This window comes from Oncorhynchus masou, chromosome 4 (assembly GCF_036934945.1).
Source record: "Oncorhynchus masou masou isolate Uvic2021 chromosome 4, UVic_Omas_1.1, whole genome shotgun sequence".
Classification (NCBI taxonomy): domain Eukaryota; kingdom Metazoa; phylum Chordata; class Actinopteri; order Salmoniformes; family Salmonidae; genus Oncorhynchus; species Oncorhynchus masou.
The window spans coordinates 3,405,528-3,433,085 of record NC_088215.1 but is presented as its reverse complement, the minus strand read 5'-3'; the positions used below and the strand labels follow the sequence as shown (position 1 = coordinate 3,433,085).

General features: G+C 41.7%; 1 protein-coding gene and 1 pseudogene across 1 annotated transcript; both read left to right on the top strand.

Annotated features, from left to right (window-relative positions):
- LOC135520267 (zinc finger protein 239-like) overlaps positions 1-19,748 on the top strand; it is a 467,619-nt pseudogene extending 447,871 nt beyond the window's left edge.
- Positions 310-8,318, top strand: LOC135521775 (zinc finger protein OZF-like). Its single transcript, XM_064947501.1, has 2 exons — positions 310-789; positions 4,141-8,318. The coding sequence occupies exons 1-2, from the start codon at positions 528-530 to the stop codon at positions 5,199-5,201; spliced, it is 1,323 nt and encodes a 440-aa protein (XP_064803573.1). The 5' UTR covers positions 310-527; the 3' UTR covers positions 5,202-8,318.
- Positions 19,749-27,558: the final 7,810 nt, after the last annotated feature.

Below are 27,558 nucleotides of genomic sequence, written 5' to 3'. Positions count from 1 at the left end.
AATAACTAGGTGCTTATTTTGATATTTGACTGTATCAGAAATACAGATGTGGAGTAGATGTTTTAAATTATCATAAAAAATCTTAACTAATCAAACAACACTTGTTGCTCTTTGTACGTGTTGATATAATATTCATATTTAATGGAGAGAAAAAAAGGTTTCCCTAAACTGCTTTATAATATTATAATTCAATGAAGAATAAAAAAAGTTTTCCCTCCTCAACTGCGTTTCCTCCCTCCAGACAGCAGATGGCGATATGTGTCTTTCAGGCGATGTTTCCAGTGTGACGTATAATCTCGTGGACGGAACAACTGCAGCCACCTCGGTAGCTCGCTAGACAACAAAGTCGGAACATTCAAGATCTTTAGACAATTTCGTGGTTTAATTGCCACTATGATTTAAACATACTTATGTGGAAACAACTAGATGCCCATTTAATTTAATATTTACGTTGTAAGTCAACTAGCTAGCTGGTTGAAGTTAGCACTAGTCTGGTAGCTAATGCTAACTAGCTATTATCCACGAACATGAGTTCACTAAGCAACTCTCCTCCATTTCTCTGCTGGACGGAGAAAGAAGCTCTGGTGAAAGAGGAGGAGGAGGAGGCTGTTAAAATACAAAAACAAGTAGAGGGTGAGGCTGTTACCGTGAAAGAGGAGGAGGATGCAGTTTTTGGAATAGAGGATGAAGACGTTTTTGGAATGAAGGATGAAGAGGGGGAGATTACTGTCACATTAGAGGAGGACGAAGAAGAGAAGACTGGAGATCTGATTAACACCAGTAAATACAGTGAGTACTATCTTAAAAAACAGGGACTCAAAACTCTGCAATTGTTAAACTAATGTGTGATTTTTAAAAGGGCACGACACTTGAATATGTTTTTGTACTGTTGGAATTGTTCATGACGTGCTCCAGTGATAAAAAAAAGTGGAATATAAAATACAGTAAAGTATAACCACACTAAAGGGAAACAAATGTTTTGAGCAAAATATTGTTTTTTTAGACAACTGCAAACAAGAAGGAGTGAGTGATGAGTTGGCTTTGATAGGAAGTCGCGATGTCATCCAATAGGCAACTGATCTTCATGTGAAATTCATTATTATTTTTTAAAATCCTTCCTGTTCTGTCAAGTTGGTTGTTAATAATGGCTAAAAAGCCATTTTCAAGTCTTGCTATAGACTTTCAAGACAATTTAAGTTCTAACTGTAACTGGACCACTCAGGAACATTCAATGTCATTTTGGTAAGCTCCTCCAGTGAAGATTTGGCCTTGTGGTTTAGGTTATTGTCCTGTTAGGACAGTGTTTTTGTATTCAGATCTCTGAAATGCTCTCTAACTTCAGAACATTTAGTGTCTCCTTATATTATGTTGGGAAAACCGTTTTCATGGGCACAGAAATCCTAAATAATTTCAGAGTTTGCTAAATCCAATGGTTCTAACCTAGTCACCTTAACTTTATTGACAACACCCAAATGGACACTGTCATTAATGCGGGTTCTTCAATAATTACACATCATTCTTAATACTGTAGCTGTTTAGTTACAGTCACATGTTCAACTATCATCAGCTGATCCAGGAAATCATTTTCGAATGACAGTCATGTGACAAACATCACGACATGCAACAACAACCAAAGTGCTTCTTCATTCATTACTCTGGTAAAGACAGTTATGCCGTGCTCCACGTTGGATCCAACGTCCCTAACAAATTTATGTTTGTAATGTGTTATTGTCTGCTTGATTTACTGTAGGGTCCTGTAAGTCTGTTTGGACACAGAGATACGTAGCTCATAATGTGTAGAGAATTGTCCCTTGATGGAAAGGCTATTGTACAACACACAGAGCTATTTTCCCTTATTCGGGACATTTAGAATGACAACCCATTACAGAGTAGTCTAGTGGGATTATTCACAAAATTATCTGGTTATGAAATGTCATGACAAAGACATTTTAGTTTCCATGTTTCACCTGAAATATTAAATTATTTATAGTCTTAGGTCTATGTTATTGTTGGAGTTATGGGTCCTACAGTAGGGCTATGTTATTGTTAGGTGCAGTAATACTCCAATTTGTTAAACACTTAGTGTACAAACCCTTATTTTCAGGCTGATCGCAAAGCTAACCAAAGAGAATTTTACTGGTTGAAGTATTTTTTTGAACTATAAAGCAGTTGATTTGAGACAATAACACAAACATTTTAAGCAGCTGATTCAAGCAAGCCTTACAATTACAGGTGGGCAAAAAAAGTATTTAGTCAGCCACCAATTGTGCAAGTTCTCCCTCTTAAAAAGATGAGGCCAGTAATTTTCATCATAGGTCCACTTCAACTATGACAGACAAAATGGAAAAAAAATCCAGAAAATCACATTGTAGGTTTTTTAATGAATGTATTTGCAAATTATGGTGGAAAATAAGTATTTGGTCAATAACAAAAGTATCTCAATTCTTTGTTATTTATCCTTTGCTGGCAATGACAGAGGTCAAACGTTTTCGGTAAGTCAATGCCCTTGCTGATGGAAGGAGGTTTTCACTCAAAATTTCACGATACATGGCCCCATTCATTATTTCCTTTACACGGATCAGTCATCCTGGTCCCTTTGCAGAAAAACAGCCCCCATGCTTCACAGTAGGTATGGTGTTCTTTGGATGCAACTCAGCATTCTTTGTCCTCCAAACGCGACAAGTTGAGTTTTCACTAAAAAGTTATATTTTGGTTTCATCTGACCATATGGGAGAATGTCAATCTTCTTCTGGATCATCCAAATGCTCTCTAGCCAACTTCAGACGGGCCTGGACATGTACTGGCTTAAGCAGGGGGACACGTCTGGCACTGCAGGATTTGAGTCCCTGGCAGCGTAGTGTGTTACTAATGGTAGGCTTTGTTACTTTAGTTCCAGCTCTCTGCAGGTCATTCACTAGGTCCCCCCGTGTGGTTCTGGGATTTTTGCTCACCGTTCTTGTGATCATTTTGACCCCACGGGGTGAGATCTTGCGTGGAGCCCCAGATTGAGGGAGATTATCAGTGGTCTTGTATGTCTTCCATTTCCTAATAATTGCTCCCACAATTGATTTCTTCAAACCAAGCTGCTTACCTATTGCAGATTCAGTCTTCCCAGCCTGGTGCAGGTCTACAATTTTGTTTCTGGTGTCCTTTGACAGCTCTTTGGTCTTGGCCATAGTGGAGTTTGGAGTGTGACTGTTTGAGGTTGTGGACAGGTGTCATTGATACTGATAACAAGTTCAAACAGGTGCCATTAATACAGGTAACGAGTGGAGGACAGAGGAGCCTCTTAAAGAAGAAGTTACAGGTCTGTGAGAGCCAGAAATATTGCTTGTTTGTAGGTGACCAAATACTTGTTTTCCACCATAATTTGCAAATAAATTCATTAAAAAATCCTACAATGTGATTTTCTGGATTTTTTTTCTCATTTTGTCTGTCATAGTTGAAGTGTACCTATGATGAAAATTACAGGCCTCTCTCATCTTTAAGTGGGAGAACTTGCACAATTGGTGGCTGACTAAATATTTTTTTGCCCCACTGTATAATCCAATAGTAGTGTGAAATACACTCATAATCAACCTGTAAATTGAGGCTATATTTGCTGTCAGCCTATGAGAACTCCCCTGAGTTTTCCCCCATGGTGATGAATTAGTGAATAGACACAGAGCTTAATGGAGGTTTCCTTGAGTAGCACTCCTGATCTTGCGCTGTAGTGTTCTGAATACGCTCACCTTTTTGGCTCCAGGCCGATATACCACATCCATAACTAGCGGTTTCCTCATTAGCATGGAGGAGTTTCTGCAACCAAATTGTGTGTGCATTGCTCTCGTGCCACAATTTTAGCAAACACAGTAAGGGGCCTATTGGAGACCAAAAGTCGTCTGGCACACTGCTTTGGATTTCAACAACTTGAATAATGTATTTCTAGCCTGCAATCATCGATGTTACTACTATTGTTAAAACAAGACTAAATCTGACTATTGTTGCTGTCTTGACTGTCTTAATTATCAAATTTAACAGATGTCAATTGATGTACAACTTCATGGGTACGCTCTGAGCATAACCTTTTACCTCAAATAAACAGTGGATTTCTGCTGTTGTGGGCCTTTAACCATCTGTCTGACTTTGTCGTTCGCACAGTAGAGAGACGTGACTATCGTGGATCCTCTGGGGAGCCTCAGCAACATCATGATGCTGACGAGGCAGAGAAAAGTCTCTCCAGATCAGAACTCCTCAAGAAACACCAGGAACGAAATCCCACAGGAACAAAATCTCACTGCTGCTCTGACTGTGGGAAAAGATTAAACTCTTCATCAAACCTTAAAATACACCAAAGAATTCACACAGGAGAGAAACCTTATAGCTGTGATCAATGTGGGAAGAGTTTTACTACATCTAGCAATCTAACTATACACCAGAGAATACACACAGGAGAGAAACCTTATGGCTGTGATCAATGTGGGAAGAGTTTTACTACATCTAGCTATCTAACTATACACCAGAGTACACACACAGGAGAGAAACCTTACGCCTGTGATCAATGTGGGAAGAGATTTATTCTGCTAGAAACCCTGAAATCACACCAGAGAATACATTCTGGAGAGAAACCTTTTGGCTGTTATCAATGTGGGACGAGTTTTTCTCACTTAAGCAGCCTGATAGGACACCAGCGGGGACACACAGGAGAAAAACCTTATAGCTGTGATCAATGTGGGAAGAGTTTTACTACATCTAGCAATCTAACTATACACCAGAGAACACACACAGGAGAGAAACCTTATGGCTGTGATCAATGTGGGAAAAGTTTTACTACATCAAGCAATCTAACTATACACCAGAGAACACACACAGGAGAGAAACCTTATGGCTGTGATCAATGTGGGAAGAGTTTTACTACATCTAGCAAACTAACTATACACCAGAGAACACACACAGGAGAGAAATCTTTTAGCTGTGATCAATGTGGGAAGAGTTTTGGTCAATCTGGCCAACTGACTGTACACCAGAGAACACACACAGGACAGAAACCTTATAGCTGTGATCAATGTGGGAAGAGTTTTGGTCAATCTGGCCAACTGACTGTACACCAGAGAACACACACAGGACAGAAATCTTATAGCTGTGATCAATGTGGAAAGAGATACTCTAGTAAAAGATCTCTGATCAAACATCAGAAAATGCATGAAGGAGTTGTTTCATGATATCAATGAAATAATGTCACAATGTAGATTATTTTAACATTATATCAGTAGTATTTTAATGATTGGCAACGTAGAACCCTAAATGTTTTCCCCCTGTTCAATTGATTTTAGCCTCATGTAAACAATCCAGGCTCTGAATTGAAAGAGTTACTATTTATGAGATTGAACAAAAAGTGACTAACAAAAAATAGTTTGTTACATTTACCACGTTGGTGACCCACTGGAATCTAAATGCAACTCTTCAAAATGTAGCTAGCAGTTTACCACGTTGGTGACCCACTGGAATCACAATGTAGCCTGCAGTTTCCCACATTGGTGACCCACTGGAATCACAATGGAACACTCCAAAATGTTTAGGTTTTCAATATATCACAAACTGTTTCTGCATATTGGTTATTGATTTGGACATGTTAAAACTGTGTTTTGACATTGCGCTATTCCAATTTAGCAAAATGTAATTGAAAAGACGTTGAAAATAAGACTATGCCCGACGTCCAATATATGTTCGGTTGTAGTTGAAAGTGAAAGTTGAAAATAACTTAATTTCAACATACTTGCAGACTATACACATGGACGCAGTGTAATAAATTGGTATATAATCAATTTTATGAACAATCCTACATCACCCCAGTATTTCTTTACAACATTCAAATGCTAATTGTCTTTATTCCACTACTGAAGAAGCATGTCTCAAATCACCTAATTTCAAACATTCAGCCTGACAAAAGATACATGTTTAATTATTCCATGTCTCACCATTAAGTTCATTATTGCCAATACATATTAACAAAGGGGTTTACATTTGGTTTTGATTTTCATATTTACAATTCATGTAACATTTAGTAATCATAATTATTTATGCAAACAGCTGACAATTTTTGGGTACAATTATATTGACATTGTGAAATATTTACATTATATTGACTTTGTGCTTTTAAAATATCAGGGTTCCTTCTCAGATGTGCCAACCCAAATGTACTAGAGCATGACATTGGGGACTGGGGCCCGATCCAACAACATGCCTATCTCGTGAATCCTGAAAAGGGAGAGAAGCTCTGCAGTGAGGTGGAAAGTTACTACGGATATTGCAGGAGTTTCCTCTTGAAATCATACATGTTCGTGGTAAGGACAACTTGGTTGCTGATTGTCTCAAGGGCGGGCAGTCAAAAAGATTTGTGTTGGGACTCCCGGGTGGCGTAGTGGTTAAGCGACCGGTAAGTCCGTGGGGCGACGCACAATTGGCCCAGCGTCGTCCGGGTTAGGGAGGGCTTGGCCGGTAGGGATATCCTTGACTCATCGCGCACCAGCGACTCCAGATGCGGGCCGGGCGCAGTGCGCGCTAATCAAGGTTGCCAGGTGCACGGTGTTTCCTCCGACACATTGGTGCAGCTGGCTTCAGGGTTGGATGCGCGCTGTGTTAAGAAGCAGTTCGGCTTGGTTGGGTTGTGTATCGGAGGACGCATGACTTTCAATCTTCGTCGCTCCCGAGCCCTTACGGGAGTTGTAGCGATGAGTCAAGATAGCTACTAAACAATTGGATACCACGAAAAAGGGGTAAAATAAAATTTCAAAATTGTGTTTTGCGTTTAGGCAGTGAGTTGCAATGGATCACAGTTTATTTTGACTGCACGTTTTTCCTGTATTGGAGATTAGTTTTGTTTGGGCTCGTTCCAAGGGGAGGAGAGTTCTTTCTAGAAGCTAGTGAGTTTTAGTATTCTATAGAAAGAAAAAGGAGAAAAAAATGTATACGATTGTATATTATTATTATTTAGAAGAAGAAAAAATTATTCTTGTTTTTAATTGTTGACAGCCAGTAGACACCATGTTTATATTGGGGAAGGTGAGGCATTGTAGTTGATTATAATGTGAAATGTATGTTTTCTGTTGGTGGTGAGCAAACTTGTCCAACAAAAATATAGGATATATTTGTTGTCTTAAAGGGGAAGATTTTACAGGCTTTGGTTTTTCCATTTTTGTTTTGAGGTTGGACTTTACCACGTATATGGCTCGTTAGCACGTATGTGGCTCGTTAGCACGTATGTGGCTCGTTAGCACGTATGTGGCTCGTTAGCACGTATGTGGCTCGTTAGCACATATGTGGCTCGTTAGCACGTAGGATGCACTGATGTCACCTCGTTAGTCAGTATGTGTTACACCTGTGCTGGCTTGTCCGTCTCGTTAGTGGGAAGGTGTTTCACCTGAGCTGGTCCAGGTTCTATTTAAGAGTGTCTGGCCCAGTGCTCCAGTTGTCTTGATAGATGTGGAGAGTCAACACCTTTAGTTGCTCCACCTTTTTGGCTTGCTTCCTGTTTTGAACTTTTTCTTGTTTTTTGGAAGAGGTTGGAGAGCCAGGTGTGCTATTCTCCTTGCGGAGATGGCGCAGGAAAAAGCGTCACGGTCGGTTTCCAGCAGTTGGGCTGGCCAATACGGTGCGTTTTTCTTGGAGGGAAAGAGAGATGGAGCCTTGGGGGAGAGAAACCTTTGCGAGGACCATTCTGATGGGGCATCTGAAGTTGAAGGTGAAAGATGTCCTCTGCCTTCAGGGGAATCCGGTGGAGAAAGGGTTTGATGTGACTGTACATTTGGAAGAACAGCACGATGAGATTATGAAGATGGTGAGGGAAGGGAAAGAAGAAGGACCCCTGTGCCATTACACGGTGACCAGCCTGGCAAGGAACAACTTCAGGGTGGTCACCGTAACCATGTACAATCCGCATGTGAAGGATGAAGAGGTGAGGGCCTTTCTGGGGAGATATATGGACAATGTCTCCTCAGCGAGGTACCTCAGGGACTCCCTGGGTTTCTGGAACGGAAAGAGAGGTTTCCAGGCGTTACTCAGGGAGTCCCCGAAGAGTGTGGATGGCTACCTCCATCCTCCGGCGATGTTCTCCCTGGGGGCTGACAGGGGAACACTCTACTATGCACGTCAGCCCCCGTTCTGCAGGCGTTGTATGGCCTACGGCCATACCCTGGCCTCGTGCAGTAACAAGAAATGTCGGTTTTGTGGGTCGGAAGAGCACGAGGCCAGGGAGTGTGACGAGCCCAAGGCTTGCCACGGGTGTGGCTCAAGAGAACACCTGTGGCGTGATTGCCCGGCTCGTCACAGGTCATACGCGTCTGCAGCTTTGGGGGGAGCGGGGGATGGGGGGAGAAAAGAAAGGACGCGTGCGGATTGTACGGATGGAGAGGGGAAAGGACGGAGAAGGACGAGAAGGATGGAGAAGGACGAAGAAGGGAAGAAGGAAGAGGCGAAAAGAAAGAGGAGAGAAGATGGAAAGAAGGAAAAAGAAGGAGAGATTAAAAAGAAGGTGGAAGAACGTGGAGGAGCAGAGAAGAGGGAGAAGGGGACAGTGGTACGAGAAGGAGTGGAAGAGGGAACGGGGACAGTGACGGAGAAGGAGGGAGGAGTGGAGGTGGGAGGGGTGGGAGGGGGGGGAGATGGGGGGAAGGAGTGGGGGGACAGCCTGCCAGGCTTCCTCGAGGTCGAAATGAGGGATTTGGTGGAGGAGTTAGCGGGGATGGGACGTTGTCTCCCCGCTACCTCCTTCACCAAAGAAGAAAGGGATGAAGAGGGGGAGCTTAGATGTAGAGCAGGGAAACGTGTTTTTAGAACACTTGTCCCGGCGGCTGCCGGAGGACATTAGAGACGTGATGGAGGCCCAGATCTCACTAGAAGAGGTTGAGAGCGCTCTTAGGAGGATGGGAAAAGGGAAGGTGCCTGGGATGGATGGGCTGCCGGCTGAGTTTTACCTTAAGTTTTGGGGTATACTTGGTCCAGTGGTCCTCGAAGTCTTGAAGGCCATCCTTGAGACGGGGGTCCCGGGGGGATCAATGGCTGTTGGTGTGCTGTCACTTCTTTATAAGAAGGGGGAAGCAACTGACCTTGGCAACTGGCGGCCGTTGACCATGCTGTGTGTAGACTACAAGATTCTTGCAAAGGTATTAGCAGCCCTTCCCTACGTCGTCCATGAGGATCAGACATGCGGGGTAGAGGGCCGCTCAATAAGATGGAACCTACAGTTGATCAGGGACTCCATCGCCTGGGTTGAAGATAGAGGGATGCCTTTAATGGTAGCAGCGCTAGATCAGGCGAAAGCCTTTGATCGCGTGAATAGATCTTTTCTATTCAGGGTGTTAGGTAGATTAGGATTTGGGGAGAAGTTTATAGGATGGATCCGTACATTATATGTCGGAGCGGGGTGTCGAGTTAGTGTAAATAGTCACTTAGGTGATGTTTTTGACCTCTCGTCTGGGGTCAGGCAGGGATGCCCACTCTCGGCCCTCCTCTTCGTACTGTACATGGAGCCTCTGGGGGCTGCCATTAGGGCAGACACAGGGGTGGAGGGCTTGTTGATCCCTGGGAGCGGTGGGCTGCGTGTTAAGATGACGCAGTACGCCGACGACACTTCCTTGCTGATATGTAAGGACTCGTGCCTGACAAGGTCCCTTGCCATCATTGGGGATTTCACCCAAGCGTCGGGGGCAGTTCTGAATCATGCAAAATCTTCCGTTAAGTATTTCGGAAGATGGCGCGGTAGGACGGATGTGCCCGGGGGGTTATCTCTCTGTGAAGGGGGCCTGAGGATTCTCGGGGTCCATTTTGAGACCTCTGGCTCAGCGATGCTAAACTGGAACATGCGTATCGCAGTGGTACAGAGGAAGCTAGCAATGTGGAAGGCTAGGTATTTGTCTTTTATGGGCAAAGTCCTGGTCCTAAAGGTGGATGTGTTGCCGTCTCTTTTGTATTTGGCATACATCTACCCATTGCCGGCTTGTCTGAGGAGGCCTCTAGTGAGGCTTGTGTTTCAGTTTATGTGGAGTGGCAGGTGCGAGTGGGTCGCCAGGGCACGCATGATCTGTCCCATCGGGGAGGGAGGTAGGGGGGTACCACATTTCCCCCTCAAGCTGGACTCAATTTTTGTTTCTTTCTTGTTAGCGGAGCTTGCTCAGCCAGTGATACACCCGTCCGGTTACCTCCTGCGGGTGTTCTTCTCGTACCAGGCGAGAAGCGTAATGGTGTGGTCTAACGCGGGTCCTCGGGCGGAACAACTGCCGTGGCACTTTGGCCATGCGGCAAAGTGGCTGCGTGTGCACCCCGAGGTTGAAGTTGCCCAAGTAGGTTTAGATCACAGGCACCTGTACGAAGAGGTCAGGCAGGCAGGGAGTCCTGCGCCTGTAGCGGGCATCTCGTCAGTGGTCTGGGAGGGAGTGCAGTCGCGGGGCCTGGACAACGGGCTCAAGGACCTGAATTGGTTGGGCCTCCATAAGTGCTTGCCGGTACTTTCCATCTTGTACCGGTATAGTGTGGTGCGATCCCCCACCTGTCCAAGATCTGCTTGTGGCAGGGAGGAGACTGTGCGCCATGCCTTCTGGGACTGTGCCTTTGCCGGACTAGTATGGGCTAGGGCACGGGTGATGCTAGGTGTGGTTAGGAGGGATTTTGTTTTGACATGGGCTAGGCTAGAGAGAGGCGTAGGGAGAGCAAAGGGAACGGATAGGGACAGGTTTCTGCTCTGGCTTCTCATGAGTCTCTTTAAAAAGGGACTGTGGGAAGCCAGGAAGAATTTAGTCAAGACAGGGAGAGATTGGGGGGTGGAAGGGATAGTGAGACGGGTGGAAGGTGATTTGAGGGGGAGGATGAAGAGGGAGGAGAGGAAGTGGGGGAAGCATGCGGCACTGGAGAGGTGTAAAGGGGGTTTAGGGCTGGGAGTGTTAGAGTGAGTTTGGTAAGGGAATAGATTAGGGAAGGGGAGATAGGGAAAGGGTTAGGTATTGGTTAGGTATGACGGGGAGGGACGATGCTCCCCTGAGGTTTGTTTTTGTTTGGTGTTTGGTGATTTGGTTTTGTAAATAGAATTAATTAAGAATGAATGAGAATTATGATTTTGTAATAGTATGAATGGTATTGATGGTAATAAATTATTTTAACCACCTTTTTCAGTTTGCTTCCTGTCTTTAAGTTTGGTGTTGGTTTTTCTTTTGTCTACCTTTTCCTGGGCAGATTTGGTGGGTCTCATTGTGGGTGTCTTATGTCCCAGTTGTTGTTACTCGTCAACTTTCAGTGGACACCCCCATAGTGTCTTTGAGAACTCCTCCTAAAAAACAAGCCTATATTTTGGATTGGATTTTGCATCCAATTAATATTTTAATCAATGGAATTTCCTTAGAGTGCTCATTAGTCTTTCAGTTGTTAGTCTTATGTTTGTTGTGTACTAAATATTTGTTTATTTTCATTTCTTTATGTGTTTTTTACCTGTGAAGCCATTGTGTTGCATCCATGTCTGACATGTGCTGTATAAATAAAGCTTGATTTGAGTTCAAGAAATGAACCCAATGACCGACCAATCAACAGACTCTTGGTCCCTCTTAGTATGAAAATCAGTATCAATCCCACTTTTCAAGCCTGCTGAAGGCGTGGTGGAGTGGTAAACACCACCCCCGGCTCTACCAAGGGCTTGAGGTAGTCTCCCACAGCTCTGCTTATGTCATGTCCTGTGGCCTTGCTGTTTTATTTCTTGACTGCCCCTGCAACACAGAAATAAACATTTCGTCATATTATATAAAACATTCAAAGTATTGGTTATGGAGCATCTATGGCCTCATTTACACCGGGCACCTAAATATGTCTTCTGTCATCTGATCACTCCAAGCTGCATTAGGTTCAGATCTACCAGGATGGGCCTTTGACATAGTCAAATATGCATAAGCAATGTCAAGATGAGTGGGGAAAAATCAATTTTACACAAGTGACCTTCATAATAAATCAAATGTTATTGTGGGTGTAGCGAAATGCTTGTGTTCCTAGCTCCAACAGTGCAGTAATAGAGGAGACTCTTAAATAAGAAGTTACAGGTCTGTGAGAGCCAGAAATCTTGCTTGTTTGTAGGTGACCAAATACTTATTTTCCACCATAATTTGCAAATAAATTCATTAAAAATCCCACAATGTGATTTTCTGGATTTTTTTCCCCTCATTTTGTCTGTCATAGTTGAAGTGTACCTATAATGAAATGTACAGGCCTCTTATCTTTTTAAGTGGGAGAACTTTCACAATTGGTGGCTGACTAAATACTTTTCTGCCCCACTGTACATGTTTTATTATTGCCTCATGCCTCACCACTAAGTGAATTATTACTAATAAATATTAACAAAGGGGTGTACATTTGATTTTGATATTTCATATTTACAATTCTTGTAACATTTAGTAATCATAATTATTTATGCAACCAACTGACAATTTCTGGCTACAATTATATTGACATTGTTGCCCTGCTTTTAAAATATCAGAGTTCATTCTCAGATGTACCAACCCAAATATACTAGAGCATGACATTGGGGACTGGGCCCCGATCCAACAACATGCCTATTGAGTGAACCCTAAAAGGAGAGAGAAGCTCTGCAGTGAGGTGAAAAGTTACTACGGATATTAAGGAGCTATAAACAAGAAAAGGATTGTGTGTGGTTTGCTCTCATCATTTGGTAAATAGAGGAAATTTCCACGACAATGACAATACAGAAGAGGTGTTAGCTCTTATTCCTTCCCTTTCTCTAATCTATTTTGTAAAAAAATGTGCAAGTGTAGTAAGATTATTGCTTTACTAGGACTGGAGACCACAGCAGCGATTCTGCTCTTTCCCAACCTCTTCAAAGAGGACCCGAGTGGCCTTTATGTCCGTGACAAGGTATGCCTATGCACCAATCATCTGTTTCTTCATAAACATAAGTGTGCATACTTATATAAAACTATAGCTGAACATTTGTTATGTTCTTTGATAATTGTATGTGTATTAATCTTTTGTAGACACTGATTTCACCGCTCTTCACTCCTTTACTGCACATTGGCGGAAATCCATTTCACCATGAGAGTGAAATCCCGCTGGCCTTTGATGGGGAGAACATCCACACCCTCGAGGACGTCCCCATGGGACTTGGGGCTCTGCTACGGCTGAATTTTATATTTTCCCTTAAATTTCCCAAAAATGTCAGAAAAACACTTTTGTTCTAAAGTTAGTGTTCTGGGGACCAAACAAGTTGGGGTGAAGTTACCAGGGCCGGTCATAAAGATGGCAAACTTCCTAACATAACTAAGTGAATACGATATACACACAAAAGGCAAAAAAATTGTATTTAGCATCAAGTCTACAATATTGTTAGTTTACCTATGATTCATTTTTAATGTATGTTTTATTGTACGTCATTATTTTTATATTTTTTTAAAATGTCACGAAAAGCACTATACAAAGTAAATGTATGATTTATTATGGTCTGACATGTCTGCGGAAATGTTGCAATTTGGTAATTTTGTAAATATTAATTCACATTTGTGGTGCCACTAAATAAACAATGAATTATTTAAATCAATATTGTTATTATTATTATTGAAATATTTTTTTATAATTGAGGAAGGGTGGACAGGGAGTTAAAAAAATGAACCCAAAAAAGGTTATTTGAGGAACCTTGAAAAGGGGTTCTTCAACTAACTTATAGAGGTTCCCACAAAAGGTTCTTCAAATAACTTTTAGGGGTTCCCCCACAGTTGAAATTTGAAGAACCCCTAAAGGATACTCCAGGAACCTTTACTTTTTAGAGTGTATATTGATAAAAGTCACCTTGTCCAAGATACATTTACATAGTTATACACAGCCCAATTTGGGATGACTATTTTGTGGCGAAATAGCGGCCACAACACACAGACCTGATATGGCCCATAATTTGACGTCCATTGACATCACGTGCTGACTGGGTATGGCCAAAGTTATGATATTTAGCTACACTTTGTAGTTCATTTTTACATAAATGTTTCTGATGCCACATCGCCCGTTTTCAAAGGGAGTCGTTGGTTTTTAGGGCAGGCGCTTTTTAGCTTTTTGTCTGAAAGTATTTTCTCAGCTGCGATACCAACTCCAGTCAGCAGATGGCGATATGCGTCTTTCAGGTTATTCTGCCACTGATGTATAATCTCGTGGACTTCAACATCAGCAGCTAGTTTGCCACCTTGGTTCACTCTAACTTTATAGAAAAATGTTTATTCAATAAATCTAGCAACTCCTCTCATACTAGGAAGACCCCCCACCCAGGCCTATGGGCAGTTTTATTTAAAATGTAGTTCCCGGATGGGGAAAATCCAATAAGCGTTTTTAGTTTCATCAGTTTCTGAGACAATTGCCCAGACTTTGTAGACTGTTTAATAATGCTTAAACCAACTCAAAACCTACGTTCGTCTACAGATGGGTTGTTTAAATTATGTCTAAATATATTCCCAGTATTACATTTTTAAAATATCTAGTAATCATTATACACACGTACAATTCATCATATTTTCATCTATTCACAAATCCATATAAAACGTAAGAAATTCTCAGGTACTCACGGCAACCAATCTATTTGCTTTTTCAAGGACTCTCCACAGCAACGAAGCAGCTCTCCAAACATACTCCCAGCAGAACAAAAAATAAACGTTTGTTTCCCGGACAATGACCGGATCGTCAACGGTTCTCTAACCTCCCGGAGACCACGGCAAAAATCAAGCCTCCCAGGAACTATAGACCTTCCGTTGCTTTCTAAAATATAATCCCGCTCTCACAACCACCCCGCGATATTCTATGATGTTACTATCCAAATTTCAGATTAACACTCAGTCACACAACTCTCATACCACAGTCGCAACTCTCATACCCCAGTCACAACTTTCATACCACAGTCGCAACTCTCATACCACAGTCACGCAACTCTCATATCTCAGTCACGCAACTCTCATATCTCAGTCACACAACTCTCATATCTCAGTCACACAACTCTCATATCTCAGTCACACAATGCTATTTTCAAACATACCTAATCAATTAATTGTTTTTCAACAATATTTTAACCTGCAGGAATATTTTCACATTTCTATCTAATGGTTAGTTCCTAGGATAATGCAACTCATACATTTACATCTTTCAATACTTCTAAAATGGGGTACAGGTTTAAAACAATTACAGGTGCACCTTACTAGCTCATACTATATCATAAATGGTCATAACTGGTAAACACAGTTCGCACAGATTCCAGATGTTTTCCCTGAGAATGTTTTCTCTGTTGCTTCACCAACGTGTTATCCCTTTCGTCTACATTACTTGCTGTCATTTTCCATTCCTGATTTCCCTCTCTTGGAGGTCTCCACCATGCTCCTACTGTCAGTAATTCCTCCCTGGTTTATTAATTGGTAGTCAAACAACAATATATTCAAGGTGCTGCACATTATATTCCAAATCTAGAATTGGAATCGTCATTGTGTTTCCATGATTTCAACAGTTAACCAGTTAACTAAGCCTATAATGTGGATACCAAGGAACTTGAAGCTCTCAATCTGCTCCACTACAACCCCTTCGATGAGAATGGGGGCGTGCTCAGTGTTTAGTCCCAGGGTCCTTCACTTAGTGATGACCTTTGAGGGACCATGGTGTTGGATGCTGAGCTGTAGTCGATGAACAGCATTCTCACATAGGTGTTCCTTTTGTCCAGGTGGGAAAGGGCAGTGTGGAGTGCAATAGAGATTGCATCATCTGTGGCTCTGTTGGGGCAGTATGCAAATTGGAGTGGGTCTATGGTTTCTGGTATAATGGTGTTCATGTGTGCCACGACCAGCCTTTCAAAGCACTTCATGGCTACAGACGTGAGAGCTACGGGTCGGTAGTCATTTAAGCAGGTTACCTTAGTGTTTTGGGGCACAGGGACTATGGTGGTCTGCTTGAAACATATTGGTATTACAGGCTCAGACAGTAGATGAAAATGTCAGTGAAGACCCTTGCCAGTTGGTCAGCGCATGTTTGGAGGAGTACACGTTGTGGTAATCCGTCTGGCCCTGCAGCCTTGTGAATGTTAACCTGTTTAAAGGTCTTACTCACATGGGCTGCGGAGAGCATGATCACAAAGTTGTCCGGAACAGCTGATGCTCTCATGCATGTTTCAGTATTACTTTCCTCGACGCGAGCACAGAAGTTTATTTAGCTCATCTTGTGTCACTGGCCAGCTATCGGCTGTGCTACCCTTTGTTGTCTGTAATAGTTTGCAAGCCCTGCCACATCCGATGAGGGTCGGAGCCGGTTTTCAAGGGGTATATCAATCTCCCCAGGGTAGCAGTAATACGTTGAGATTTGTCCACAAAAGTTTACCCCTCCCATAGGTGTTTCATTATTGGGATTCATTGCTGATTCCTACCTGTAGCTCACTATGAAGTGTCTATTGATACAGGTAAAGGGCCCTGTTGGAGATGGGTGGTTGGTAGCGGAGTTGAGGGAACAAGCAGGGTTGGACACGGCCATGTTATTATCCCACTCTGTGGTTCATATGAACCCCGTTCCTGGGAATTAGATTTGATTAGAAATCGTCCCAGTCTGTTACCACAGAAGGGGTCCGTTTGTCCCATTTCCAGCAAGGTTACGAGGCGCTTTGTCATTTGCAGAGTCCGTTTATATTGGTACTGTCCATATGTAGCTTGTTTTTGGTCACAGAATGGCTGAATAAGTGCAACATTTTACCTGAAGCTAACTATGCAGAGCATAGCGCATGTCGAATGACTTTAGCTTCCCTCCAGTCTCTCTCTCTCTCTCTCTCTCTCTCTCTCTCTCTCTCTCTCTCTCTGGTTTAAATTAAAGATATGGAAAATAGGAGTGGCAATATCGTCCGCTATTATCCTCGGTAATTTTATATACTCGGGAGTGTAGTGTCAGCATTTGTTGCTGGTATGTCATGCCTAAGTTTGCGAATCTTGCAAATGAAAAAATCATAAAAGTAGTGGGCTTTGATGAATGATCTTTCTGATTCAGTTAATGATGGAGCAGAGTTTGCCTTTTTTCCCAAAATTGTAAGGTTCTCCAAAGCCTTTTACTATCATTCTTTGTAATATATCTTTTTCTTATTTTTCTTCAGTTTAGTCACATGATTTCTTAATTTGCAGGACGTTTGCAAAGCGGTTTTACAGCCAGACTTATTTGTCATTCCTTTTGCCTCATCCTTTTCAACCATACCATTTTTCAATTCCTCACCAATCCACTGGGATTTAACAGCTTTTACAGTCATTTTCTTAATGGGTGCATGCTTATTAGTAACTGGATTAAGCAATTTCATAAATGTGTGCAGCGTCTGGTTGCTCCTCATTACACACCACAGAGCAGCAAATATTCTTTACATCTTTAACATAGTAGTCACCCGTTTTTATTAAATAATTGAGACACACAAATGACTCGAGGGAACCAGAGATCAAGATAGCCTAACCATAAGAAAAAAACTCTTCCTCCTCCCGCTGCTGCTGACCTTTGTAAATTCTGACGTTTTATGGTCCTGGTGTTTCCAGTAATAGGCTACAACAGCAGTCGGAAACCATTTCCATTTGGTGCCAATTTATCTGACCATTTCTACTGATCTGGTGCCAGTTGTGATTTTCATATATTCACATTTTACTGGAACAGTTTCATTTAATTTGTAATATTAATAATAATTATAATAGTCTTTGTATCTCAAAATAATTTTCTATGATAATCTACATTCATCTAAATGAAAATTATACAAATCTAAACTTTTATTGCTATTGCCAACAAATAAAAGCAGCTAGAAAATATCCATATAAAAATAAATCACATTGGCTGTGCATGGCCTGTCTACATAGTTGATACTGTTTCAAGTTTTATCACCTAAGTTATCCGAAACTTGATAAAATATTCGGGGCCCCCAGTTTCCCCGCGCCAGTGAGTTTGGGACAGACACAGCTGTAGGATATTTGTGTAAGTGATAAGAAGCAATCAGGTATTTTATGACCTTTCCACTGGACCAGAGCATTACATTTTTCCCTTTCATGTCAAATGGTTATCAAGATTGAGAGCTGGAAATATTTTATAAATACTTTGAGCAACTTTTGCCATTCGCCAATTAGATTTTAGTAAGACTTTGTTTATTTGCTGTTTGAGGTGAAGAAAAAAATACTTTGGGAAGGTCCACAAATCATTAGTGGTGGTGTGTAAGTACGATCAGACATCCCCAAATAGGTGCATCACTCTCTGTTTGCTAAAATGCAATTTGGTTGCAGAAACTCCTCCATGCTACTGCGTAAATCCCTAGTTGTTCCAATACCATAGACTTACTGTAGGACCCATAACTTCACCTAACAACAACATAGACCTATAGAAAGGTGCCTATATTGGAGACCAATACTTGTCTGGCACACTGCTTAGGATTTCAACAACTTTAAAAACGTATTTCTAGCATACAATCGTCGATGTTACTACTATAATGGGAAAACAAGACAAAATATGTGGTTCACTTGACTGTCTTAAGACAATTATTTGACATTTAACATTCATTAGACGTCATTGTTTGTACAACATAATGGCTACGCTGTTGGCATCACCTTTTTTACAGTGTATTTTTGCTGTTGTGGGCCTTAAACCACCTGTGACTTTTTGTTCACACAGGAGAGAGACGGGACTATCGTGGATCCTCTGGGGGGTCTCAACAACATCATGATGCTGATGAAGCAGGGAAGAGTCCCTCCACGTCAAAACACCTCAAGAAACACCAGCAGAGACCCACAGGGAAGAAATCTCATTGCTGCTCTGACTGTGGGAAAGGTTTCAAATCTTCATCAGAACTTAAAGTACACCAGAGAACACACACAGGAGAGAAACCTTATAGCTGTGATCAATGTGGGAGGAGTTTTACTACATCTAGGGGTCTGACAGTACACCAAAGAACACACACAGAAGATAAACCTTATAGCTGTGATCAATGTGGGATGAGTTTTACTGCATCAAGCAATCTGATAAGACACCAGAGAACACACACAGGAGAGAAGCCTTATAGCTGTGAGTAATGTGGGAAGAGTTTTCCTACATCTAGCCAGCTGACTTCACACCAGAGAACACACACTGGAGAGAAACCTTTTTTCTGTGATCAATGTGGGATTAGTTTTACTGGATCAAGCAATCTGACAAGACACCAGAGAACACACACAGGAGAGAAGCCTTATAGCTGTGATCAATGTGGGAAGAGTTTTCCTACATCTAGCCAGATGACTTCACACCAGAGAACACACACAGGAGAGAAACCTCATAGCTGTGATAAATGTGACAAGAGATACTCTGATAAACGATCTCTGATCAAACATCAGAAAATACATATATGAAGAAGTTGTTTCATGATATCAATCAAATAATGTCACAATGTAGAATGTTTTAATATTGTAGTAGGACTCTTTTAATGATGTCACAATGTAGAATGTTTTAACATTGTAGTAGGACTATTTTAATGATGTTCTACCTTATCGTTCGCCCTGTTCAATTGATTGCAGCATGATATGGATATTAGCCTCAGGGGAAAATCCAGGCTCTGAATTGAAAGAGTATTATTTAACAAAAAGTGACTAACAAAAAAAGAGCTGTGTTACACTTACTGCGTTGGTGACCCACTTTAATCAAAATGCAGCACTTCAAAATGTAGCTAGCTGTTTTCGACAAGTTGAAAAAGCTGCTTGTTTAATTAAAAAATACATGTAATATGATAATTGTTGCAGATGTTTGTGTATATACACAAACATGAAAGCAGTATAATAAATTGTTAATAAAGTTGATTATAGACCAATCTGACATCACTCCAGTATTTCTTTACAACATTCAAATGCTAATTGTCTTTATTCCCCTACTGAAGAAGCATGACTCAAATCACCTACTCATATTTCAAACATTCAGCCTGACAAAAGATGCATGTTTTATTATTCCATGCCTCATCTTGAAGTGACTTATTGCCAATACATATTAACAAAGGGGTGAACATTTGGTTTTGATTTTAATTTTTACAATTTATGTAATAGTTAGTAATTAATTATTTATGCAACCAGCGGACAATTTTTGGGTACAATTGTATTGACAATGTTGCCCTGCTTTTAGAATATCAGGATTCATTCTCAGATGTGCCAACCCAAATGCATGACATTGGGGACTGGGCCCGATCGACTCCCTTTGAAAACGGACGATGTGGCATCAAACATTTATTATAGTGTAAAAATACTACAAAGTGTAGCATACCACTGCTGGCTTGCTTCTGAAGCAAAGCAGGGTTGGTCCTGGTCAGTCCCTGGAAGGGAGACCAGATGCTGCTGGAAGTGGTGTTGGAGGGCCAGTAGGAGGCACTCTTTCCTCTGGTCTAAAAAAATATCCCAATGCCCCAGGGCAGTGATTGGAGACACTGCCCTGTGAAGGGTGCCCTCTTTCGGATGGGCCGTTAAAGGGGTATCTTGATTCTCTGAGGCCATTAAAGATCCCATGGCACTTATCGTAAAAGTAGGGGTGTTAACCCCTGTGTCCTGGCTAAATTCCCAATCTGGCCCTCAAACCATCACGGTCACCAAATAATCCCCAGTTTACAATTGGCTCATTCATCCCCCTCTTCTCTCCTGTAACTATTCCCCAGGTCGTTGCTGCAATTGAGATTGTGTTCTCAGTCAACTTACCTGGTAAAATAACAGATAAATAAAAAATACTCACGCAGCACCTGATGTCAATGGACGTCGAATTATGGGCCAAATCAGGTCTGTGTGTCTTCCTCTAAGAACCTATTGGGGTTAATTTTTTAACTCCCTGTCCACCCTCCCTCCATTATAAAAACATATAATAATATTGACAATATTGACTTAATTGTTTATTTAGTGGCACCACAAATGTGAATTAATATTTAAAAAATAATTAACCAAACAAAACACATTACACAATTGCAACATTTCTGCAGACATGTCAGACCATAATAAATAATAAAATTACCTTGTAAAGTGCTTTTCATGACATTTAAAAAAATGATGTACAATAACAACATAAATTAAAAATGAATCATAGGAAAACTAACATCGTAGACTCGATGCTAAATACAGATTTTTCAGCTTTAGTGTGTATATCCTATCCACTTAGTTATGTTAGGAAGTTTGCCATCTTTATGACCGGCCCTGGTAACTTCACCCCAACTTCTCTTATCCCCAGAACACAGTAACTTAACAACATAAGTGTTTTTCTGACATTTTTGGGAAATTTAAGGGAAAATAAAAAAATAAAGCCCGAGCAGAGCCCCAAGTCCCATGGAGACGGTCTCGAGGGCGTGGATGTTCTCCCCATCAAAGGCCAGCGGGATGTCACTCTCATGGTGAAATGGATTTCCGCCAATGTGCAGTGAAGGAGTGAAGAGCGGTGAAATCTGTGTCAACAAAAGTAAGAAAAGATTAATACACATACAATTAACAAAGAACATAACAAATGTTCAGCTGTAGTTTTATATAAGCATGCACACCTATGTTTATGAAGAAACAGATTATTGGTGCATAGGCATACCTTGTCACGGACATAAAGACCACTCGGGTCCTCATTGAAGAGGTTGGGCAAGAGCAGAATCGCTGCTGTGGTCTCCAGTCCAAGTAAAGTAAAGCAATGATCTTACTACAATTTTATTACGAAATACATTAGAGAAAGGGAAGGAATAAGAGCAAGTACCTCTTCTGTATTGTCCTTCAGGGACTTTCAAAATAGCAGTATGATGTCCTCACCCCTGCCTCACTTCTCTAACTCTGATAGTCGTTGAATTATATTTTTTGTCTATATGCATTCCATGGACTTGATTTTTTCCGAGAAGATCTGAAAAGATAATATGCACACATTTGTATGCTAATAGATTTCAGTTTGTATTGACTGCTATGTAGGTTAAATGTACACTTCAAATGCAGCTGTCCTACAACAGATCTGTACCTTCTTCTTAATCCCAATTGCATTGTGTCCATGTTCTGTCTTATAAGAATTTCAAAGGAAGAGAAAATGTGTCAAAGAATAGTCTTACAAGCATTAAAACATATATATATATATATATATATAAGATAAATGGCATCGACATACAATTGAACGAACATGTTGGAGAAAGCACTAGCCAATACAGTACTGCCATACAGTAACAGAACTGCCATACAGGCCTAATTTCACATTTCAAGATATCTTTGTACACAAATTGTTCCAAATTTTATCTGGCTGACTTGAAATATTATACACAACATTTTTCTGCGTGGCAATACTGTGTTTGGATTCTGAACGGCATTTAAACAAAAGAGGTAGTCTCGACAATGTATTAATACCATTATGTATTTGAATCCCATCTTCAGCTACCATCTAAGATACTAATTTCCCTCCACAAGGGGGAGTACATGTAACGTTTCCAAAATGGGATAGTATTGTACATTTAACGTTTTCAAAATGGGATAGTATTGTACATTTAACGTTTTCAAAATGGGATAGTATTGTCCATGCAACGTTTCAAAAATGGGAGAGTATTGTCCATGCAACGTTTCCAAAGTGGGATAGTATTGTACATGTGACGTTTCCAAAATGGGATAGTATTGTACATGTAACGTTATGCCCCCTTGTGAGTTAATATTATTGCATGCTGTAGCAGGTTAAATGAAGAGGAAGACCTCCACTGACGATTCAGTTCGTTGTAACATCTCGTCTGGACAGGTCACCGTCGTTAGCTAGTTAGTTAGTTAACGTTAGCTAGTTCATTATCACAATAGTTAGAACTGCTCTAGATTGGTAACTTACGTTAATGAGTGTAAAGCCATGTTGGCTTTATGGAAACGATATACAATATATGGGAAAGAATATAGTTGAGGGAAATAATCCAAACCTAGTTGTGCCTAGTAAGGACATAACGGCATCTAGCTAGATAACGGTACTGTACTGTAGCTCATACAACGCCGACGGTCAAACCCGGCTTTCTAATATTTACGGTAATTAACTGCTGCGTGAGTAAGGTTATGGAAGATATTCACAGAAAACCATCATTGTCTTCGTCATTTATTATTATTATGTTATATTATTATAATAAATTATTTCGATACATATTCAAAGCCAAACATCAACCAAAACTTAATATTTTAAATTGTTCTCGCATTCAAACTTGTCACCATCGTTTTCGGTTGTAATTGCAAAGTTCCCGGAAGAAGTCCAGCAAACAACGGAGGTTCCTCGATGAACCCACCTTCTAACAAGTTATTTGAATAACCTTTTGGGGCTGTTTTTCATTGACCAAGAACCCTACGGTTCTTTGGGATCTGAGAACAACTCCAGTTGAACCCTTAATTTTTAGTTGTAGTCGGCTCTATTTACTCTCAGATTCAAAACATGCTGATTAGCATCAACGATCAAGTCAGCTGCTGCTGCTCCAATACAGTATGAGGTGAGAAGGTGAACTGACGTTGAACTGGGCAGTCTGCTGCTGCTCCAATATAGTATGAGGTGCGACGGTGAACTGCCAGTGAACTGGGCAGTCAGTCATTCATTCTGAGCACCCCTGAGGGGCCTCTGTGTTGAGGATCAGCGTGGCGGATGTGTTGTTACCTACCCTTAAAAAACATGAGCTGGCGCACACCCAGAAAAAATAGTTTGTGTGGAGGTGCTGACTAACGGGCGAATAAACTATAAACTATCAAAATAAATAAAGTCTCTCCATGTATAAACTCCAGCAATGGAATGGGTTTTTACCAACGTTTCCGCATCACTTCAGGGTGATGACATGAATACTTGAACCAGGTTATGTAGACAGACAGTGCAATTAGTGTAACCAATGACAATAGTGAGGGGTGTGTCATAATGATTAAGTTAATGAAAATTAATTTGGGGAACTGTTAAATTGTATATGGCATATTAAATATATTACGCTATTTTTATCATATAGAAACATCATGGAATATTGTACATCATATTAAATATATTACTCTATTGTTTTCATATAGAAACATAATGGAATATTGCACATAATCTTAGCATCAACATACATTATTGTTACATTCAATTTCACATAATAAGGATATTTCATATTTTCAAGTTCAGAAGTCAGAACCCATCACCTGCTATGTAAAAGAGACAGAAGAATGCACAATGGTCAATGCTATCCGGGATGCTTGGGACATCCTTACCCTAAACCCTAACCTTAACCATTTTAAATGTCAACTTCAACGCGCTAGGGACGTCCCAAGGATGTATCTCTACCTGAAAATACATGATCTAAGTGATTGATAGTTGATGTTCAGCAGTCATAAAGCCTTATTTACTGTAATGAACTACTAAAATAGTGATTTTGTCAGACAGCAACTCTACACTTTATCGACTCATTGATCCATTCATCCTTCCATCCCTCCTCAGCCTTCCTCTCCTCTGAGGACCCAGTGAGGGTGGAGCTCAGTCAGAGAGCTGTTGAGGGACTGGTTAGGAAGAACACTTCTATAGCCAGAGAGGTGAGACGTCACAGATGGTTTAGATGGTAAATATTCATGTCCCCTTAGCGGTTCATCACGTAAGCAAAAGGGAATATGTTCCATTATCTATGTTTATTTATATTAGTGCCACTGCCTGTTCAGTCCGCTATCATCCAGAAGGTGAGGTCAGTACAGGTGCATCAAAGCTGGGACCAAGAGACAGAAGCTGTTTTTCCATCACTAACCAGAGAGGCTGCTGCCTACATACACAGACTTGAAATCATTGTTACATATCTGGCATTACTCATCTCATATGTATATACTGTATTCTATCCTATTCTACTGTATTCTATCCTATACTATTGTATTAGTCTATGCTGCTCTGACATCACTCGTCCATATATTGATATATTCTTATTCCATTACTTAGATTTGTGTGTATTAGGTATTTGTTGTGAAATTGTTAGATATTACTGCACTGTTGGAGCTAGGAACACAAGCATTTCGCTACACCCACAATAACATATGTATGTGACAAATAACATTTTATTTATTATGAAGGTCACTTGTGTAAAATGTACTTTTCCCCACTCATCTTTTGACATTGCTTATGCATATTCAGTGGCCTGGTTACTTCCAGACTATGTCAAAGGCCCATCCTGGTAGATCTGAACCTAATGCAGCTTGGAGTGATCAGATGACAGAAGTCACATTTAGGTGCCAGGTGTAACTGAGGCCATAGATGCTCCATATACATTACTTTTGAGTGTTTTATATAATATGACTAAATATGTTTCTGTGTTGCTGGGGCAGTCAATAAATGGAATGGCAAGACCACAGAACATAACATAAGCAGAGCTGTGGGAGACCACCTCAAGCCCCTGGTAGTGCCGGGGGTGGTGTTTACCACTCCACCACGCCTTCAGTAGGCTAGAAAAGAGGGATTGATTTTTCATACTAAGATGGACCCAGAGTTTGTTGATTGGTCAGTCACTGGGTTAATTTGTTTTGCAATATGTTCAAATCAAATCAAGCTTTATTTATATAGTACATTTCAGACATGGATGCTTCACAGGAAAAAAATGAAAATAAACAGAAATAGCTAGTACACAAACATAAGAGGATAAAAACAACAACTTAAAGACAAATGAGCATCCTAAGGAAATGTCATTGATTAAAATATCCAACCCAAAATATTAGCTTGTTTTTTAGGAGGGGTTCTGAAAGACACTATGGGGGTGTCCAATGAAAGTTGACAAGTAACAACAACTGGGACATAAAATACACCCACCATGAGACCCACTAAATCTGCCCAAGAAGAGGCAAACAAAAGAAAAACCCACACCAAACTTAAAAACAGGAAGCAAACCAAAAAGGTTAAAATAATTTATTTACAATCAATACCATTCACACTTTACAAAATCATATCTCTCATTCATTCTTAATTACTTATATTTACAAAACCAAATCACCAAACACCAAACAAAAACAAACCTCAGGGGAGCATTGTCCCTCCCCGTCATACCTAACCAATACCTAACCCTTTCCCTATCTCCCCTTCCCTAATCTATCCCCTTACCAAACTCACTCTAACACTCCCAGCCCTAAACCCCCTTTCCACCTCTCCCGTGCTGCATGCTTCCCCCACTTCCTCTCCTCCCTCTTCATCCTCCCCCTCAAATCACCTTCCACCCTTCTCACTATCCCTTCCACCCCCCAATCTCTCCCTGTCTTGACTAAATTCTTCCTGGCTTCCCACAGTCCCTTTTTAAAGAGACTCATGAGAAGCCAGAGCAGAAACCTGTCCCTATCCGTTCCCTTTGCTCTCCCTACGCCTCTCTCTAGCCTAGCCCATGTCAAAACAAAATCACTACTAACCACACCTAGCATCACCCGTGCCCTAGCCCAGGCTAGTCCGGCAAAGGCACAGTCCCAGAAGGCATGGCGCACAGTCTCCTCCCTGCCACAAGCAGATCTTGGACAGGTGGGGGATCGCAACACACTATACCGGTACAAGATGGAAAATACCGGCAAGCACTTATGGAGGCCCAACCAATTCAGGTCCTTGAGCCTGTTGTCCAGGCCCCGCGCCTGCACTCCCTTCCAGACCACTGACGAGATGCCCGCTACAGGCGCAGGACTCCCTGCCTGCCTGACCTCTTCGTACAGGTGCCTGTGATCTAAACCTACTCGGACAACTTCAACCTCGGGGTGCGCACGCAGCCACTTTGCCGCATGGCCAAAGTGCCACGGCAGCTGTTCCGCCCGAGGACCCGCGTTAGACCACACCATTACGCTTCTCGCCTGGTACGAGAAGAACACCCGCAGGAGGTAACCGGACGGGTGTATCACTGGCTGAGCAAGCTCGGCTAACAAGAAAGAAACAAAAATTGAGTCCAGCTTGAGGGGGAAATGTGGTACCCCCCTACCTCCCTCCCCGATGGGACAGATCATGCGTGCCCTGGCGACCCACTCGCACCTGCCACCCCACATGAACTGAAACACAAGTCTCACTAGAGACTTTCTCAGACAAGCCGGCAATGGGTAGATATATGCCAAATACAAAAGAGATGGCAATACATCCACCTTTAGGACCAGGACCTTACCTATAAAAGACAAAGACCTAGCCTTCCACATTGCTAGCTTCCTCTGTACCACTGCGATACGCATGTTCCAGTTTAGCGTCGCTGAGCCAGAGGTCTCAAAATGGACCCTGAGAATCCTCAGGGCCCCTTCACAGAGAGATAAACCCCCGGGCACATCCGTCCTACCGCGCCATCTTCCGAAATACTTAACGGAAGATTTTGCATGATTCAGAACTGCCCCCGACGCTTGGGTGAAATCCCCAATGATGGCAAGGGACCTTGTCAGGCACGAGTCCTTACATAACAGCAAGGAAGTGTCGTCGGCGTACTGCGTCATCTTAACATGCAGCCCACCGCTCCCAGGGATCAACAAGCCCTCCACCCCTGTGTCTGCCCTAATGGCAGCCCCCAGAGGCTCCATGTACAGTACGAAGAGGAGGGCCGAGAGTGGGCATCCCTGCCTGACCCCAGACGAGAGGTCAAAAACGTCACCTAAGTGACTATTTACACTAACTCGA

Bases quoted from the DNA above. Each gene is read 5' to 3' on its own strand.
- LOC135521775 (XM_064947501.1), top strand. From the start codon at position 528: ATGAGTTCACTAAGCAACTCTCCTCCATTTCTCTGCTGGACGGAGAAA. The intron at 790-4,140 runs GTGAGTACTATC...TCGTTCGCACAG, and splicing joins GATTAACACCAGTAAATACA to TAGAGAGACGTGACTATCGT.